This window comes from Procambarus clarkii, chromosome 80, assembly GCF_040958095.1.
Source record: "Procambarus clarkii isolate CNS0578487 chromosome 80, FALCON_Pclarkii_2.0, whole genome shotgun sequence".
In the NCBI taxonomy this organism is placed as follows: domain Eukaryota; kingdom Metazoa; phylum Arthropoda; class Malacostraca; order Decapoda; family Cambaridae; genus Procambarus; species Procambarus clarkii.
The window spans coordinates 25,714,805-25,732,929 of NC_091229.1; the positions used below are offsets into that span (position 1 = coordinate 25,714,805).

General features: G+C 47.4%; 1 protein-coding gene across 1 annotated transcript; it reads left to right on the forward strand.

Moving 5' to 3' along the window:
• Positions 1-1,345: 1,345 nt before the first annotated feature.
• LOC138357948 (serine-rich adhesin for platelets-like) lies at positions 1,346-17,906 on the forward strand. The gene is made up of 3 exons (XM_069315130.1): positions 1,346-1,937; positions 2,037-2,700; positions 17,756-17,906. The coding sequence occupies exons 1-3, from the start codon at positions 1,346-1,348 to the stop codon at positions 17,904-17,906; spliced, it is 1,407 nt and encodes a 468-aa protein (XP_069171231.1).
• The last annotated feature ends 219 nt before the right edge of the window (positions 17,907-18,125 follow it).

Here is an 18,125-nt window from a genome sequence, read left to right on the forward strand (position 1 = left end):
CCGCAATCACCAATAGATGAGTACACACACACACACACACACACACACACACACACACACACACACACACACACAGACACATACACACGATCAGGTTCAGGAACTTGTACACCAGTTGATTGACAGTTGAGAGGCGAGACCAAAGAGCCAGAGCTCAACCCCCACAATCACCAATAGATGAGTACACACACACACACACACACACACACACACACACACACACACACACACACACACACACACACACACAGACACACACACACACGATCAGGTTCAGGAACTTGTACACCTGTTGATTGACAGTTGAGAGGCGGGACCGAAGAGCCAGAGCTCAACCCCCGCAATCACCAATAGATGAGTACACACACACACACACACACACACACACACACACACACACGATCAGGTTCAGGAACTTGTACACCTGTTGATTGACAGTTGAGAGGCGGGACCGAAGAGCCAGAGCTCAACCCCCGCAAGCACCAATAGATGAGTACACACACACACACACACACACACACACACACACACACACACACACACACACACACACACACACACACACACACACACACACACACTATCAGGTTCAGGAACTTGTACACCAGTTGATTGACAGTTGAGAGGCGGGACCAAAGAGCCAGAGCTCAACCCCCGCAATCACCAATAGATGAGTACACACACACACACACACACACACACACACACGATCAGGTTCAGGAACTTGTACACCTGTTGATTGACAGTTGAGAGGCGGGACCAAAGAACCAGAGCTCAACCCCCGCAATCACCAATAGATGAGTACACACACACACACACACACACACACACACACACACACACACACACATCAACCGAGTCGTTCTGATGCTTGTCTCTGCTTGTGTGCAAATGTTTTTGTTGTCCTTATTTTTGCAATGAATAAAATCATGACATCTACCGTCAACTCACCTTCACACTAAAGCAGAATATTTTTTCCTAAAAGTGCATTTACAGAGTTAAAAAAAAAATATATATATTGTGACCGCCCTGCCCAACCGCCTCCACACATGTGCCTCGACTGTTGCGAGATCAACAGCATCTGCAAAAGCATTTCGTGGAAGCCAATTCTACACACACACGACGTCTGGTGAATGTTAAAAATAGAGGCCGCGAAGCGTTCTATTCTGGGGGGTTGAACGCCACACACACACACACACACACACACACACACACACACACACACACACACAGTAACTGTGACTCACCGTGATGCCACACTAGCTGATGGCTTCAACAGTTTTCTTCAGAATTCTATGACAAATTTTGATGGAGGGAAAAGTGTATGTTCCAAGGTTCCTCTAGCATGTATATGTTCCAAGGTTCCTCTAGCGTGTATACGTCCCAAGGTTCCTCTAGTATGTATATGTTCCAAGGTTCCTCTAGTGCGTATATGTCTCAAGGTTCCTCTAGCGTGTATACGTCCCAAGGTTCCTCTAGCATGTATATGTTCCAAGGTTCCTCTAGTGCGTATATGTCTCAAGGTTCCTCTAGCGTGTATACGTCCCAAGGTTCCTCTAGTATGTATATGTTCCAAGGTTCCTCTAGTGTGTATATGTTCCAAGGTTCCTCTAGTGTGTATATGTTCCAAGGTTCCTCTAGTGTGTATATGTTCCAAGGTTCCTCTAGTATGTACAAGTTCCAAGGTTCCTCTAGTATGTATATGTTCCAAGGTTCCTCTAGTATGTATATGTTCCAAGGTTCCTCTAGTATGTACAAGTTCCAAGGTTCCTCTAGTATGTATATGTTCCAAGGTTCCTCTAGCGTGTATACGTCCCAAGGTTCCTCTAGTATGTATATGTTCCAAGGTTCCTCTAGTATGTATAAGTTCCAAGGTTCCTCTAGTATGTATATGTTCCAAGGTTCCTCTAGTATGTATATGTTCCAAGGTTCCTCTAGTATGTATATGTTCCAAGGTTCCTCTAGTATGTATATGTTCCAAGGTTCCTCTAGTATGTATATGTTCCAAGGTTCCTCTAGTATGTATATGTTCCAAGGTTCCTCTAGTATGTATATGTTCCAAGGTTCCTCTAGCATGTATATGTTCCAAGGTTCCTCTAGCATGAATATGTTCCAAGGTTCCTCTAGTATGTATATGTTCCAAGGTTCCTCTAGTGTGTATATGTTCCAAGGTTCCTCTAGTATGTATATGTTCCAAGGTTCCTCTAGTGTGTATATGTTCCAAGGTGCCATCTTACAGTGCCATCTTACAGTGCCAACTTACAGTGCCATCTTACAGTGCCATCTTACAGTGCCAGGTTACAGTGCCATCTTACAGTGCCATTTTACAGTGCCATCTTACAGTGCCAGCTTACAGTGCCATTTTACAGTGCCATCTTACAGTGCCAGCTTACAGTGCCATCTTACAGTGCCAACTTACAGTGCCAGCTTACAGTGCCATTTTACAGTGCCATCTTACAGTGCCATTTTACAGTGCCATCTTACAGTGCCAGGTTACAGTGCCATATTACAGTGCCAGGTTACAGTGCCATCTTACAGTGCCATTTTACAGTGCCAGCTTACAGTGCCAGCTTACAGTGCCAGTTTACAGTGCCATCTTACAGTGCTAGCTTACAGTGCCATCTTACAGTGCCAGTTTAAAGTGCCATCTTACAGTGCCAGCTTACAGTGCCAGCTTACAGTGCCAGCTTACAGTGCCAGGTAAGTATAACCTTACCATATATGAGAGCAATTAATCTAATCCAAGGATACATTTTTTTGTCGTATTTTGAAGGAGAAAATTAACTGAGGAGAAATTTCTTTGAAGCTGTGAAAAAGTCAATTAGCACTGTGAGTAAACCTTATGTCTGTCCTGATCTAGTTGTGCTTGCGGGGGGGTTGAGCTCTGGCTCTTTGGTCCCGCCTCTCAACCGTCAACCAACTGTCTGTCTGTTGGTAGGAGAGAGACGTGAGTTTCTCGTGAGTAAATGAGTGATTGGTTCATACTGACATCAATATGCTGTCAGAACTCATTCATTGCCTCATTGTTGACTCCTGCGTCACTGCCTCATGGCTGACTCCTGCGTCACTGCCTCATGGCTGACTCCTGCGTCACTGCCTCATGGCTGACTCCTGCGTCACTGCGTCATGGCTGACTCCTGCGTCACTGCCTCATTGCTGACTCCTGCGTCACTGCCTCATGGCTGACTCCTGCGTCAATGCCTCGTGGCTGACTCCTGCGTCACTGCGTCATGGCTGACTCCTGCGTCAGTGCCACAGCTGCCCACACATGCAGCAAGTGAGGAGGAGAGATGGAGGCAGCAGCAGCAACTGCCTCATTATACAGGAGAGACTCACACTGGCGTCCCTAAGGGCCCGCGGATACCCAAAAACAGAGCTCGCTCGCTTCATTAATGCATCAAGGTAGAGGAAATTGTCTCGTTGTCATTGTGTTGTTGTTGTGTTCTTCCGGCCTGTGTGGGGTGGAGGTGTCTTGTTTTGTTCACCTACTTACGTGTGCAAGGTCGGTCTTCAGCTCTTGGGGCCCAGTCTTTCATTTCCAGCTGGTTATCTAGTGGCTACTGAGTTATTTTCTTAAGTCTGCTGTTGGGAACTTTTCGATTATGCAAATTTCAATTTCAACGTGATCAGTTCGTTCTATTTAGTGTTGGCTTGGTCTATTGTATTGTGGACAGCTCGTCTTTTTTTTCTGTCAATTGCTCTTAAGTATTTTATACGTCTGTGTCATATCTCTCTCATTTGTTTTTTTTTCTAGGGATATTAAGTCTAGTTTTCCAGTTAGTGTTTATACCTCGTTAGTGGTTGTTAGGCTGTTGGCCTCGGGTGGAAGTGGACCCCATACGCACAGGATGGGTATGGTGTCCACTACCCCCCCACCCCCACCCCCCACAGGATGGGTATGGGGTCCACTACCCCCCCCCCACCCCCCACAGGATGGGTATGGGGTCCACTACCCCCCCCCACCCCCCACAGGATGGGTATGGGGTCCACTACCCCCCCCCCCACAGGATGGGTATGGGGTCCACTACCCCCCCCCACCCCCCACAGGATGGGTATGGGGAGTATATAATAAATTAAGACAATTAAAATCCTTGAGGTAGTGACCCCGAAGATCAAGGTCCCGCGGCCCCGGGTTCTGGCCAGCACTCCTGATGGATGGCTTGATCAACCAGGCTGTTAGACACCGACGCCTCACACTTACAAGGCCCTGGACCTCAATACTAACCCCCCTGACTTTACACTTATAATGCCCCGGCTGTGTCTCCTCCTACATAGGGGCTTACGGCCTCTCTCAGCCTGTATGACTGACAAGTATGTATGTATGAGCCTGTATGATTGTAAGATGTTGTTGTTGTTAAAGATTCGCTACCCGGAAGAAAGTTCCAAGTAGCACGGGCTATGGTGAGCCCGTAATGACTGTAAGAGGACTGACAAGACACCCATGGCATCTTCAGCCACAACTTGGCCATCCCGGGATACGTCGTTCCAACACCAGTTCCTCATTGGCTACCACAGACAGTTCAATGTCTTCAAGAACTCCTTCTTGTTCCGACTGAAACAAGCCTCGTGTTCCTCAGGACTGCATTTACTGGAGCAGGATTATTATTATTATTAACATCTTTATTGACAAAATTAACTACAATTTTGCCTAATCTGAGGATTTTGATAATGAAAGTGAGGATAATGGTGGTATTCACTGTCACGCAGGACAGAGGGTCATACATACAATAGGTCTAAACTGTAGGCTGAAGCACATATATATAATAATAATAATAATAATAATAATAATAATAATAATTTTTATTTAGGTAAGGTACATACATAAAGAGATTTTACAAAGTTTGTTGGCTTTATAGATAGAGCTAGTACATACAATGCCTAAAGCCACTATTACGCAAAGCGTTTCAGGCAGGAAATATCATGGTTACAATCATAGAGAACGAGGGGGAACTACACGTGTTTGAGTGCGACCACAGAAAATGGGTCAGGTACGGTCGACAGATGGAGTTAAGATCATCACAAAGGGGGATTTCCTTCTGGTAATCCCCTGTGTTTGCAACAGGCACACGTCTTAATTAAATATGACCGAAAAAGTAAGATTAATAATTCTAACACGAATTTTCTCAATCTTTCGTACATTTCTTTTCACTGTTGGAGGTAAATCAAAAATCAATTCTCCAAAATTCATTTTTATTTCTAGTCTGACGCGACACGAGCGCGTTTCGTAAAACTTATTACATTTTCAAAGACTTTAGTTTACAAATACACAACTGAATAGAACTTATGCATCTCCGATTTTATATCTACATTTTAGTGAGGTGGATGGGGTGAGGTGGCATTAATAGGGTATTAATTTCATCAACACAAGACAGAACAAGAGGTGGCATTAATAGGGTATTAATTTCATCAACACAAGACAGAACACGAAACAATGGGTATTGAATAGAAGTTTATGTAGAAAGCCTATTGGTCCTATACACAAATCCTTATATACATAAGCCTATACACAAATCAGTTGTGTATTTGTAAACTAAAGTCTTTGAAAATGTAATAAGTTTTACGATACGCGCTCGTGTCGCGTCAGACTAGAAATAAAAATGAATTTTGGAGAATTGATTTTTGATTTACCTCCAACAGTGAAAAGAAATGTACGAAAAATTGAGAAAATTCGTGTTAGAATTATTAATCTTACTTTTTCGGTCATATTTAATAATATATGTGTACAGGAAAGACTGCTACCAAAATATACTAATATATATATATATATATATATATATATATATATATATATATATATATATATATATATATATATATATATATATATATATATATATATATAGTGACAGAGATATAGATAGATATATATAGTCTTCATACGAGAAGCAGTTAAAGACCTGGATCACAACAGTCTCAAGGTTGTTAGGTTACAAGTGGTTGGCATCCTCGTCTGGCGCCTTGTTTGGTGCCCCTGTTGACGAGTCTGGCATCATCAATGTCTGCTCGAGTTTGTCAACGTCTGCGCTCGCATCCTGAGGAGTCTGCTGGAGGTAAACTCTACCTTTCTTGCCGCCACATAAGGTCGTCATCTCTCTGGTTTTTGGGGTGGAAATTGGACCTTAGGTTTGGCTCTGGGAGTTCCTTAGAAGAAAATATGAATAAAGGTAACTGCAGAAGGCCTATTGGCCCATACGATGCAGCTCCTATTTATTCCCATTCATATATATGTCTAAAATTCATATATATGTCTTATATAGGTCTTTGTTTACTGGTACAAGTGAGTTACGTTGGTTGATTGGCTTACATTGTAAATGTGGTATTATCTGCTCATTTTATCATTCATTAGGGCCTGAATGATCTTCTGCTCATTCTCCCCTTGTGTGTGTGTGTGTGTGTGTGTGTGTGTGTGTGTGTGTGTGTGTGTGTGTGTGTGTGTGTGTGTGTGTGTGTGTGTGTGTGTGTATTTACTATTTGTATCTGCAGAATCAAGCTATTAGCTCTTGGACACCGCCTTTCTAACTACTATTTTTCTTCTATTATGTCTACTATATATATTTCTCTCTCTAACACCCCCCCCCCACACACACACACACACAATATCTCATATGTATACCACATATGTCAGACCAATCCTGGAGTATGCAGCCCCAGCATGGAGTCCAAATCTAGTCAAGCATAAGACTAAACTGGAAAAGGTTCAAAAGTTTGCCACCAGACTAGTACCAGAACTGAGAGGTATGAGCTACGAGGAGAGACTATGGGAATTAAACCTCACGTCATTGGAAGACAGAAGAGTTAGAGGGGACATGATCACCACATACAAGATTCACAGAGGAAATGATAGGGTAGATAGAGACAGACTATTTAACACAAGGGGCACACGCACAAGGGGACACAGGTGGAAATTGAGTGCCCAAATGAGCCATAGAGACGTTACAAAGAATTTTTTTAGTGTCAGAGTAGTTGACAAATGGAATGCATTAGGCAGTGATGTGGTGGAGGCTGACTCCATACACAGTTTCAAGTGTAGATATGATAGAGCCCAGTAGGCTCAGGAATCTGTACACCAGTTGATTGGCATTTGAGAAGCGGGACCAAAGAGCCAGAGCTCAACCACCGCACGCACAATTAGGTGAGTATACACACACACACACACACTCTCTCTCTCTCTCGCGGGATCCAAGAGTCAATGCTCGATCCTGCAGGCACAAATATTTGAGTACACACACACACACACACACACACACACACACACACACACACACACACACACACACACACACACACACACACACACACTCACACAAATCCCCAGGAAGCAGCCCGTAGCAGCTGTCTAACTCCCAGGGACCTATTTACTGCTAGGTGAACAGGCGCATCAGGGTGAAAGAAACTCTGCCCATTTGTTTCTGCCTCCACCGGAGATCGAACCCGGAACCTCAGTACTACGAATCCGAAGCGCTGACCACTCAGCTGTCAGACCCTCAACTGTGTGAGTGAGTGTGTGTGTGTGTGTGTGTGTGTACTCACCTATTTGTATTCACCTATTTGTGCTTGCAGGATCGAGCATTGACTCTTGGATCCCGCCTTTCCAGCTATCGGTTGTTTACAGCAATGACTCCTGTAACAGAATGTTACAATGTGTGTGTGTGTGTGTGTGTGTGTGTGTGTGTGTGTGTGTGTGTGTGTGTGTGTGTGTGTGTGTGTGTGTTGTGTGTGTGTGTACTCACCTAATTGTACTCACCTAATTGTGCTTGCGGGGGTTGAGCTTTGGCGCTTTGGTCCCGCCTCTCAACTGTCAATCAACTGGTGTACAGATTCCTGAGCCTACTGGGCTCTATCATATGTGTGTGTGTGTGTGTGTGTGTGTGTGTGTGTGTGTGTGTGTGTGTGTGTGTGTGTGTGTGTGTGTGTGTGTGTGTGTGTGTGTGTGTGTGTTGTGTGTGTGTGTACTCACCTAATTGTACTCACCTAATTGTGCTTGCGGGGGTTGAGCTTTGGCTCTTTGGTCCCGCCTCTCAACTGTCAATCAACTGGTGTACAGATTCCTGAGCCTACTGGGCTCTATCATATGTGTGTGTGTGTGTGTTGTGTGTGTGTGTGTGTGTGTGTGTGTGTGTGTGTGTGTGTGTGTGTGTGTGTGTGTGTGTGTGTAAAACCTCAACTCGACGTGAACACAACAACAACTTATCTTACCTTCTAACACGTTGATTACAACACAAGCGCTCAGACCTGAAACTTGAGGGTTATAAGTGAATACGGACGTGACGTCACCCACGTTAACAATTAGGAAACATGGCGCGCCTGGATCTTGCCACCTGCCCGTCTGGTCTCAATCTCCACCCACCATCAATAGATGGCGTTGCGATAAGCGGTGTTTACCTCGCTAATATTCATTTATACGCGGAATCTCATGTAAATTGGGTGTCGAACGAGGAAGGTTCGACTCCCAGTCTGTCTGCTTCCGCGAATGTGTAGGTGGGTAGGGTGTGGAAGATGGTGGACATCACTACCCACACCTGAGCAGGTGTAGGCCCCACACCTTAGCTGGTATAGGTCCCACACCTTAGCTGGTATAGGTCCCACACCTTAGCTGGTATAGGTCCCACACCTTAGCTGGTATAGGTCCCACACCTTAGCTGGTATAGGCCCCACACCTTAGCTGGTATAGGTCCCACACCTTAGCTGGTATAGGCCCCACACCTTAGCTGGTATAGGTCCCACACCTGAAAGGGTATATGGCCCCCACACCTGTTGCCATGATGTTACCTTCCCCAGCACCAAATAAGTCGCACTTCTGGTTGACACACTTTTGAGCTGGTCGTGGTTCAGAGGGTAGGGCGTGAAAAGAGTCCAGGGATGGAAGTTCAATCCCATTCAAGGGTTAAATCGTGGTATTGGGAATACTCTGCTCCTGGGTTCGACTCCCTGCATGGCTCCAACTGACTAACCCACTGATATTTCACCTGAGCATAACTCCGTTCTCCGTGAAAATAACAAGACCAATAACAGTGATAATTATACTCAAAATAACAGGAATTATAACTAGACTAACAGACGCTAAGATAAAGATAAGGATCAAGTAGAGAGTAATGAACAATTTGAAGTACTTCTAACAAGGACTTGTTGTTCCAGGGCCAGCAACTGGTGGACAGGTAGTTAATCTTCTAACTGCCTCGTTTATCATCACCTCTCTCTCTCTCTCTCTCTCTCTCTCTCTCTCTCTCTCTCTCTCTCTCTCTCTCTCTCTCTCTCTCTCTCTCTCTCTCTCTCTCTCACTCTCTCACTCTCTCTCTCTCTCTTTCTCATACGATGTCCTTGAAAGTAGGACATCGTATGTCTTTGTCCCCTTGTTCGTGTACCACCCGTGTCCCCTTGTTCCTGTACCACCCGTGTCCCCTTGTTCCTGTACCACCCGTGTCCCCTTGTTCGTGTACCACCCGTGTCCCCTTGTTCGTGTACCACCCGTGTCCCCTTGTTAGTGTACCATCCGTGTCCCCTTGTTCGTGTACCACCCGTGTCCCCTTGTTAGTGTACCATCCGTGTCCCCTTGTTCCTGTACCACCCGTGTCCCCTTGTTCGTGTACCACCCGTGTCCCCTTGTTAGTGTACCATCCGTGTCCCCTTGTTCCTGTACCACCCGTGTCCCCTTGTTCCTGTACCACCCGTGTCCCCTTGTTCCTGTACCACCCGTGTCCCCTTGTTCCTGTACCATCCGTGTCCCCTTGTTCCTGTACCACCCGTGTCCCCTTGTTCCTGTACCACCCGTGTCCCCTTGTTAGTGTACCATCCGTGTCCCCTTGTTCCTGTACCACCCGTGTCCCCTTGTTCCTGTACCACCCGTGTCCCCTTGTTCCTGTACCACCCGTGTCCCCTTGTTCCTGTACCACCCGTGTCCCCTTGTTCCTGTACCACCCGTGTCCCCTTGTTCCTGTACCACCCGTGTCCCCTTGTTCCTGTACCACCCGTGTCCCCTTGTTCCTGTACCATCCGTGTCCCCTTGTTCCTGTACCACCCGTGTCCCCTTGTTCCTGTACCACCCGTGTCCCCTTGTTCCTGTACCACCCGTGTCCCCTTGTTCCTGTACCACCCGTGTCCCCTTGTTCCTGTACCACCCGTGTCCCCTTGTATTCCACCATAAGGCAGAAGACGAATCAATCCTTGCCTGGGGCAGATAAGGCAGTCATAAATATTATAGACATATCATTATTATCACAATAACAGAGTCGTATATAACTCTATATATATTACCTTTATAGCACCTGTGGCACCTGTGGCACCACTTGAGGCACCAGGAGCCATGTTCATCACCAGTATTGCCGACATTTTGACAAAGTTAAAAGGCATCAGAGCCTCGTAAACCATCGTAGGGTAAAGAGCCTTGAGCCTGTTGGCCCTCGTGGCTCTCCCGGATTCTGTGCCATGAGCAACAGTGCCATCTTCTGGCGGGCACAGGAGGGTGTTGTGTGCAGCGGTGAGGGTGTACAGTGCCTTTGGCCGCACCGCTCTTAAACGCATCGGGAACAACAACATGCTGTAAGAGCTGTTATCAGCTCATCTGTAATGTGAAAACACCGCTCCTGTGCAGGTAAGTTACGGGATCACCATAGCCCGTGCTACTTACCCCGCTCCTGTGCCAGGTAAGTCCACTACGGGATCACCATAGCCCGTGCTACTTGCCCCGCTCCTGTGCCAGGTAAGTCCACTACGGGCTCACCATAGCCCGTGCTACTTACCCCGCTCCTGTGCCAGGTAAGTCCACTACGGGATCACCATAGCCCGTGCTACTTGCCCCGCTCCTGTGCCAGGCAAGTCCACTACGGGCTCACCATAGCCCGTGCTACTTACCCCGCTCCTGTGCCAGGTAAGTCCACTACGGGATCACCATAGCCCGTGCTACTTGCCCCGCTCCTGTGCCAGGTAAGTCCACTACGGGATCACCATAGCCCGTGCTACTTGCCCCGCTCCTGTGCCAGGTAAGTCCACTACGGGATCACCATAGCCCGTGCTACTTGCCCCGCTCCTGTGCCAGGTAAGTCCACTACGGGATCACCATAGCCCGTGCTACTTGCCCCGCTCCTGTGCCAGGTAAGTCCACTACGGGATCACCATAGCCCGTGCTACTTGCCCCGCTCCTGTGCCAGGTAAGTCCACTACGGGATCACCATAGCCCGTGCTACTTGCCCCGCTCCTGTGCCAGGTAAGTCCACTACGGGATCACCATAGCCCGTGCTACTTGCCCCGCTCCTGTGCCAGGTAAGTCCACTACGGGATCACCATAGCCCGTGCTACTTGCCCCGCTCCTGTGCCAGGTAAGTCCACTACGGGATCACCATAGCCCGTGCTACTTGCCCCGCTCCTGTGCCAGGTAAGTCCACTACGGGATCACCATAGCCCGTGCTACTTGCCCCGCTCCTGTGCCAGGTAAGTCCACTACGGGATCACCATAGCCCGTGCTACTTGCCCCGCTCCTGTGCCAGGTAAGTCCACTACGGGATCACCATAGCCCGTGCTACTTGCCCCGCTCCTGTGCCAGGTAAGTCCACTACGGGCTCACCATAGCCCGTGCTACTTGCCCCGCTCCTGTGCCAGGTAAGTCCACTACGGGCTCACCATAGCCCGTGCTACTTGCCCCGCTCCTGTGCCAGGTAAGTCCACTACGGGCTCACCATAGCCCGTGCTACTTGCCCCGCTCCTGTGCCAGGTAAGTCCACTACGGGATCACCATAGCCCGTGCTACTTGCCCCGCTCCTGTGCCAGGTAAGTTACGGGCTCACCATTGCCCGTGCTACTTGCCCCGCTCCTGTGCCAGGTAAGTCCACTACGGGATCACCATAACCCGTGCTACTTGCCCCGCTCCTGTGCCAGTTAAGTCCACTACGGGCTCACCATAGCCCGTGCTACTTGCCCCGCTCCTGTGCCAGGTAAGTCCACTACGGGATCACCATAGCCCGTGCTACTTGCCCCGCTCCTGTGCCAGGTAAGTTACGGGCTCACCATAGCCCGTGCTACTTGCCCCGCTCCTGTGCCAGGTAAGTCCACTACGGGATCACCATAGCCCGTGCTACTTGCCCCGCTCCTGTGCCAGGTAAGTTACGGGCTCACCATAGCCCGTGCTACTTGCCCCGCTCCTGTGCCAGGCAAGTCCACTACGGGCTCACCATAGCCCGTGCTATTTGCCTCGCTCCTGTGCCAGGTAAGTCCACTACGGGATCACCATAGCCCGTGCTACTTGCCCCGCTCCTGTGCCAGGTAAGTTCACTACGGGCTCACCATAGCCCGTGCTACTTGCCCCGCTCCTGTGCCAGGTAAGTTACGGGCTCACCATTGCCCGTGCTACTTGCCCCGCTCCTGTGCCAGGTAAGTTACGGGCTCACCATAGACCGTGCTACTTACCCCGCTCCTGTGCCAGGTAAGCTACGGGCTCACCATAGCCCGTGCTACTTGGAACTTGTTCCGAGTAGCTGAATCTATAACAACAACAATGATCTGTAACCTGCAAACAAGGTCATTTGTTGAGCTCAAAATTTGTTATCCACTACGAATGAGGTGATATTTAATGGTAAGAAAGGATAGATAGAGGAGCAGGAGTCAACTGCGTGCATCAACCCCTTCAACTGGCCGGTTGATGACCAAACATCTTTCAAGGGATTGATCGCTGGTAAAGTGAAATTCTTGAGAAAGGAACAACCAGAATAAGGTAGTTTGGATGGCTGAGCGTCTTGTGTTGTAATTGCCAACTTCAGTTTTTTTTCCCACTAAGTTGCGCCAGATAGAGGGAACCTTGACTACATTTGCCTTTGTATATAACCTTATGTCCGCCGACATCTCGGCGATGTTGAAGACTATGATGTCCTGACCAGTGCAACCGGAACGATTGGGACTTAGCGATGAGTCTTCTCGCACAGTTCTCCATTTTACTCCAAGACCTGATAAAAGAGCGAGGGCACAGGGCCATCTAGGAGAATGATGCGTACTCCAGATGGAAGCGAACTTGAGCTACATATAAAGTTTTGCAGCCCCTGCTGTCGAGAAGATTTATGAGATACGCCTTAAGGATGTAAGTTGTTTGACTGTCTCTCTAGCTTCTCTCTCTCTCTCTCTCTCTCTCTCTCTCTCTCTCTCTCTCTCTCTCTCTCTCTCTCTCTCTCTCTTCTCTCTCTCTCTGTCTCTCTCTCTCTGTCTCTCTCTCTCTCTCTCTCTCTCTCTCTCTCTCTCGCTCTCTCTCTCGCTCTCTCTCTCTCTCTCTCTCTCTCTCTCTCTCTCTCTCTCTCTCTCTCTCTCTCTCTCTCTCTCTCTCTCTCTCTCTCTCTCTCTCTCACACACACACACGTGTTACTAAGACCTTCCGTCTCCGGCGCAGATAGCTGAAGTGCGCCTTTGTACTCCTTGCAATTAACCAAGTCAGACACGCCGCCACGCTGTGTTTGGACAGTCTACCCTGATTGAATGAGTTAGCGAGGTGGGGGGAGAGGTAGCAGCAGCAGCAGCAGCAGCAGCAGCAGCAGCAGCAGCAGCAGCAGCAGCAGCGGCAGCAGCAGCAGCAGTACTGCTGCTGCTGCTGCTTCGAGGTACTACCGTCATAGATTATATATTATTATTGATGACAGAGTCTTTGGAGCAGGACGGTGGGATCGAACTCTCGTCCAAGATCCAGTGACACTTCTTCCCTCACTGGCCCTTCGTGATGGAATATAAATGGATCAGGAAGGAAGAGAATAAGTAGAAGGAGGAGGAGGAGGAGGAGGAGGAGGAGGAGTGCCTGGTGACCTCGGGAATCGAGTGTTGTTCCCGTGGCCTCTTCAGACTCCTTGACTATTGTTTGTGGAGACGGCTGCCCCCTCCCCCCCCCCCACGGCTGCCCCCTCCCCCCCCACACGGCTGCCCTCCCATACTCCCACCCCTACATACCCAAACCCCATCCCCCCCTCCCTCAAAACACACACACAAAGCTGTTTCCAACACACACACACACACACACACACACACACACACACACACACCGACACCGACACCCACACCGACACCCACACACACACCCACACCGACACCCACACACACACACACCCACACACACACACACCGACACCCACACACACATACACACACACACACACACACCGACACACACACACACACACACACACACCGACACCCACACACACATACACACACACACACACACACACCGACACACACACACACGCACACCGACACACACACACACACACACACACACACACACACCGACACCCACACACACACACACACACACACACACACACACACACACACACACACACACACACACACACACACACACACACACACGCACCCACACCGACACCCACACACACACAGTGTACCAACATCAGGGATAATACACAGGAGCGGGACAGGATCTGTACGTGCAAACAACGGGTTATAATCCAAGCCTCCCGCTGTACGCAGACACGAGCGTCCCTCTTGAGTAACGCCACACCACCATCGATCACGGCACGTAAGATGCCCCGCCAGAGGTGGATACCGGCGGAAGTGGGCGAGTCTCCATGATATATGTGATTTTTAAGTTGTTGATTTTCCGTTTCAAGGGAGGAGGGGAGAGGGGTGGTTTGTTCGGAACTACCAGACGATCGTTAGGCTTCAGATACAACTGTTTCGTACGTGAATGGGAACGCCAGAGGGGTGCTATGAGTTGTGAAAGTTGTACATGAATTTCTATGCTAAAGAAGATAAAGTATGGAAGAGAGGAGTTGGAATGAAGTTGTGTCAACATTGGAGGCAGCATTGGAGGCAGCATTGGAGGCAGCATTGGAGGGTTACTCATCGCCACAAAAGCATCTCTCTCTCTCACACCCACAACTCTAGCAGTGATACGTCACAATCAGAATCCATTTTCATATTGAAACACAATAGCACATTGATATCTGTCTTCAACCCGTCTCATAAGATTTTTCTTTTACTATTATTTTCTACCACAGACGTGGCCAGACATTTACAATGCTAACCAGCATATATACATTTTCTTCTGTCCTCCATGGACAGGGTTAGAGATGTGTTAAACATATAGTTCAAGGGTTTATTGAACACTCAACCACAGAAGGTGATTGTAGTCCTTTTAAAATGCTTAGCTAAGTCTCATAAGATCACAGGGGCCTGCACCAGGCTCACATTCACCACAGGAGTGGTGTAGAACTTCGGTTTCAACTCCTTTTGACCATGTCGAAGCTCAGTCGGTTAAGGCAGCGTCTGGGATGCTCTCGGACGCAGGTTCGAATCCTCGTCACGGCCCTTGTGGATTTGTTCAGTGGTGAAGAATGTGAACCAGAACAAATCCCACATTGTTTGAGTTTGGTAAACGCTCTTGGCCAAAATTACTCTCCTTAAAATATTGGCCAACTTTGTGCCCACCAGAAAAAGTTAGTTTAAGGGTTGGAATCATTAAGTTTCTTTCTAATTGATGACCTGTTTACTTAACAGTTAAGTGAATCTCAAGTATGTCTGGGTACAAGTGGCAGAATGAACAACCCAACGGGTTTTCTTCCTATTGGGGAGTGTTTTCTTCCTATTGGGGGGTGTTTTCTTCCTACTGGAGGGTGTTTTCTTCCTATTGGGGGGTGTTTTCTTCCTATTGGGGAGTGTTTTCTTCCTACTGGAGGGTGTTTTCTTCCTACTGGAGGGTGTTTTCTTCCTATTGGAGGGTGTTTTCTTCCTATTGGAGGGTGTTTTCTTCCTATTGGAGGGTGTTTTCTTCCTATTGGAGGGTGTTTTCTTCCTATTGGAGGGTGTTTTCTTGCTATTGGAGGGTGTTTTCTTCCTATTGGAGGGTGTTTTCTTCCTACTGGAGGTGTTTTCTTCCTACTGGAGGGTGTTTTCTTCCTATTGGAGGGTGTTTTCTTCCTATTGGAGGGTGTTTTCTTCCTATTGGAGGGTGTTTTCTTCCTATTGGAGGGTGTTTTCTTCCTATTGGAGGGTGTTTTCTTCCTATTGGAGGGTGTTTTCTTCCTATTGGAGGGTGTTTTCTTCCTATTGGAGGGTGTTTTCTTCCTATTGGAGGTGTTTTCTTCCTATTGGAGGGTGTTTTCTTCCTATTGGAGGGTGTTTTCTTCCTATTGGAGGGTGTTTTCTTCCTATTGGGGAGTGTTTTCTTCCTACTGGGGCGGGTTTTCTTCCTATTGGAGGGTGTTTTCTTCCTATTGGAGGTGTTTTCTTCCTACTGGAGGTGTTTTCTTCCTATTGGGGAGTGTTTTCTTCCTACTGGGGCGGGTTTTCTTCCTATTGGAGGGTGTTTTCTTCCTATTGGAGGTGTTTTCTTCCTACTGGAGGTGTTTTCTTCCTATTGGGGAGTGTTTTCTTCCTACTGGAGGTGTTTTCTTCCTATTGGAGGTGTTTTCTTCCTACTGGAGGTGTTTTCTTCCTACTGGGGCGGGTTTTCTTCCTACTGGAGGTGTTTTCTTCCTATTGGAGGTATTTTCTTCCTACTGGAGGTGTTTTCTTCCTATTGGGGAGTGTTTTCTTCCTATTGGAGGTGTTTTCTTCCTATTGGAGGTGTTTTCTTCCTATTGGGGAGTGTTTTCTTCCTATTGGAGGTGTTTTCTTCCTTTTGGAGGTGTTTTCTTCTTATTGGAGGTGTTTTCTTCCTATTGGAGGTGTTTTCTTCCTATTGGAGGTGTTTTCTTCCTACTGGAGGTGTTTTCTTCCTATTGGAGGTGTTTTCTTCCTATTGGAGGGTGTTTTCTTCCTATTGGAGGGTGTTTTCTTCCTATTGGGGCGGGTTTTCTTCCTATTGGAGGGTGTTTTCTTCCTATTGGAGGTGTTTTCTTCCTACTGGAGGTGTTTTCTTCCTATTGGAGGTGTTTTCTTCCTATTGGAGGGTCTTTTCTTCCTATTGGGGCGGGTTTTCTTCCTATTGGAGGGTGTTTTCTTCCTATTGGAGGGTGTTTTCTTCCTACTGGAGGTGTTTTCTTCCTATTGGAGGTGTTTTCTTCCTATTGGAGGTGTTTTCTTCCTATTGGAGGTGTTTTCTTCCTATTGGAGGTGTTTTCTTCCTATTGGGGGGTGTTTTCTTCCTGTTGGGGCGGGTTTTCTTCCTATTGGAGGGTGTTTTCTTCCTATTGGAGGTGTTTTCTTCCTACTGGAGGTGTTTTCTTCCTATTGGAGGTGTTTTCTTCCTATTGGACGTGTTTTCTTCCTATTGGAGGGTGTTTTCTTCCTATTGGACGTGTTTTCTTCCTATTGGAGGTGTTTTCTTCCTACTGGAGGGTGTTTTCTTCCTATTGGGGGGTGTTTTCTTCCTATTGGAGGTGTTTTCTTCCTATTGGACGTGTTTTCTTCCTATTGGGGCGGGTTTTCTTCCTATTGGAGGGTGTTTTCTTCCTATTGGAGGTGTTTTCTTCCTACTGGAGGTGTTTTCTTCCTATTGGAGGTGTTTTCTTCCTATTGGAGGGTGTTTTCTTCCTATTGGAGGGTGTTTTCTTCCTATTGGAGGGTGTTTTCTTCCTATTGGAGGTGTTTTCTTCCTATTGGAGGGTGTTTTCTTCCTATTGGAGGTGTTTTCTTCCTATTGGAGGTGTTTTCTTCCTATTGGAGGGTGTTTTCTTCCTATTGGGGGGTGTTTTCTTCCTATTGGAGGGTGTTTTCTTCCTATTGGGGCGGGTTGTCTTCCTATTGGAGGGTGTTTTCTTCCTATTGGGGCGGGTTGTCTTCCTACTGGGGAGTGTTGTACATGCTGTTATGGCTGAATGTTCACTCACAGGATGAGTTACGCTGCCTCATTAAACTCTTCTGAAGACAAACAATTGTATTGGGATAATCTACATGAGCATCCTCATCTCCACAATGACGTTGACGAGATTATCTCTGCAGCATCCAGCCAGATCAATAATTCTTCTGTAATTGCCACATAATATGCAGGAACAATTTGTTCATATCTTTAACTAAAAAAAAAAAATCTTTAAATGTAGAATCATTGCTTCGGGAAGGTTCCTTTAACACGCTGTATTTTATCGCCTCTATCTACTGTATTTATCTTGTCCTCTGGGCAGTGATGGCTACGTTTCATGCACGGTCGGCGTTCGAATCCCCAATGGTTTAAATAGCATCATGTCTTGACTCTTTTCTTCATA

Coding starts and splice junctions, on each gene's coding strand:
- LOC138357948 (XM_069315130.1), top strand. CDS start 1,346: ATGTATATGTTCCAAGGTTCCTCTAGCGTGTATACGTCCCAAGGTTCC. Junction 1,938..2,036: donor TATGTTCCAAGGTTCCTCTA/GTATGTATATGT, acceptor ATATGTTCCAAG/GTTCCTCTAGTATGTATATG. Junction 2,701..17,755: donor GTGCCAGCTTACAGTGCCAG/GTAAGTATAACC, acceptor GTTCACTCACAG/GATGAGTTACGCTGCCTCAT.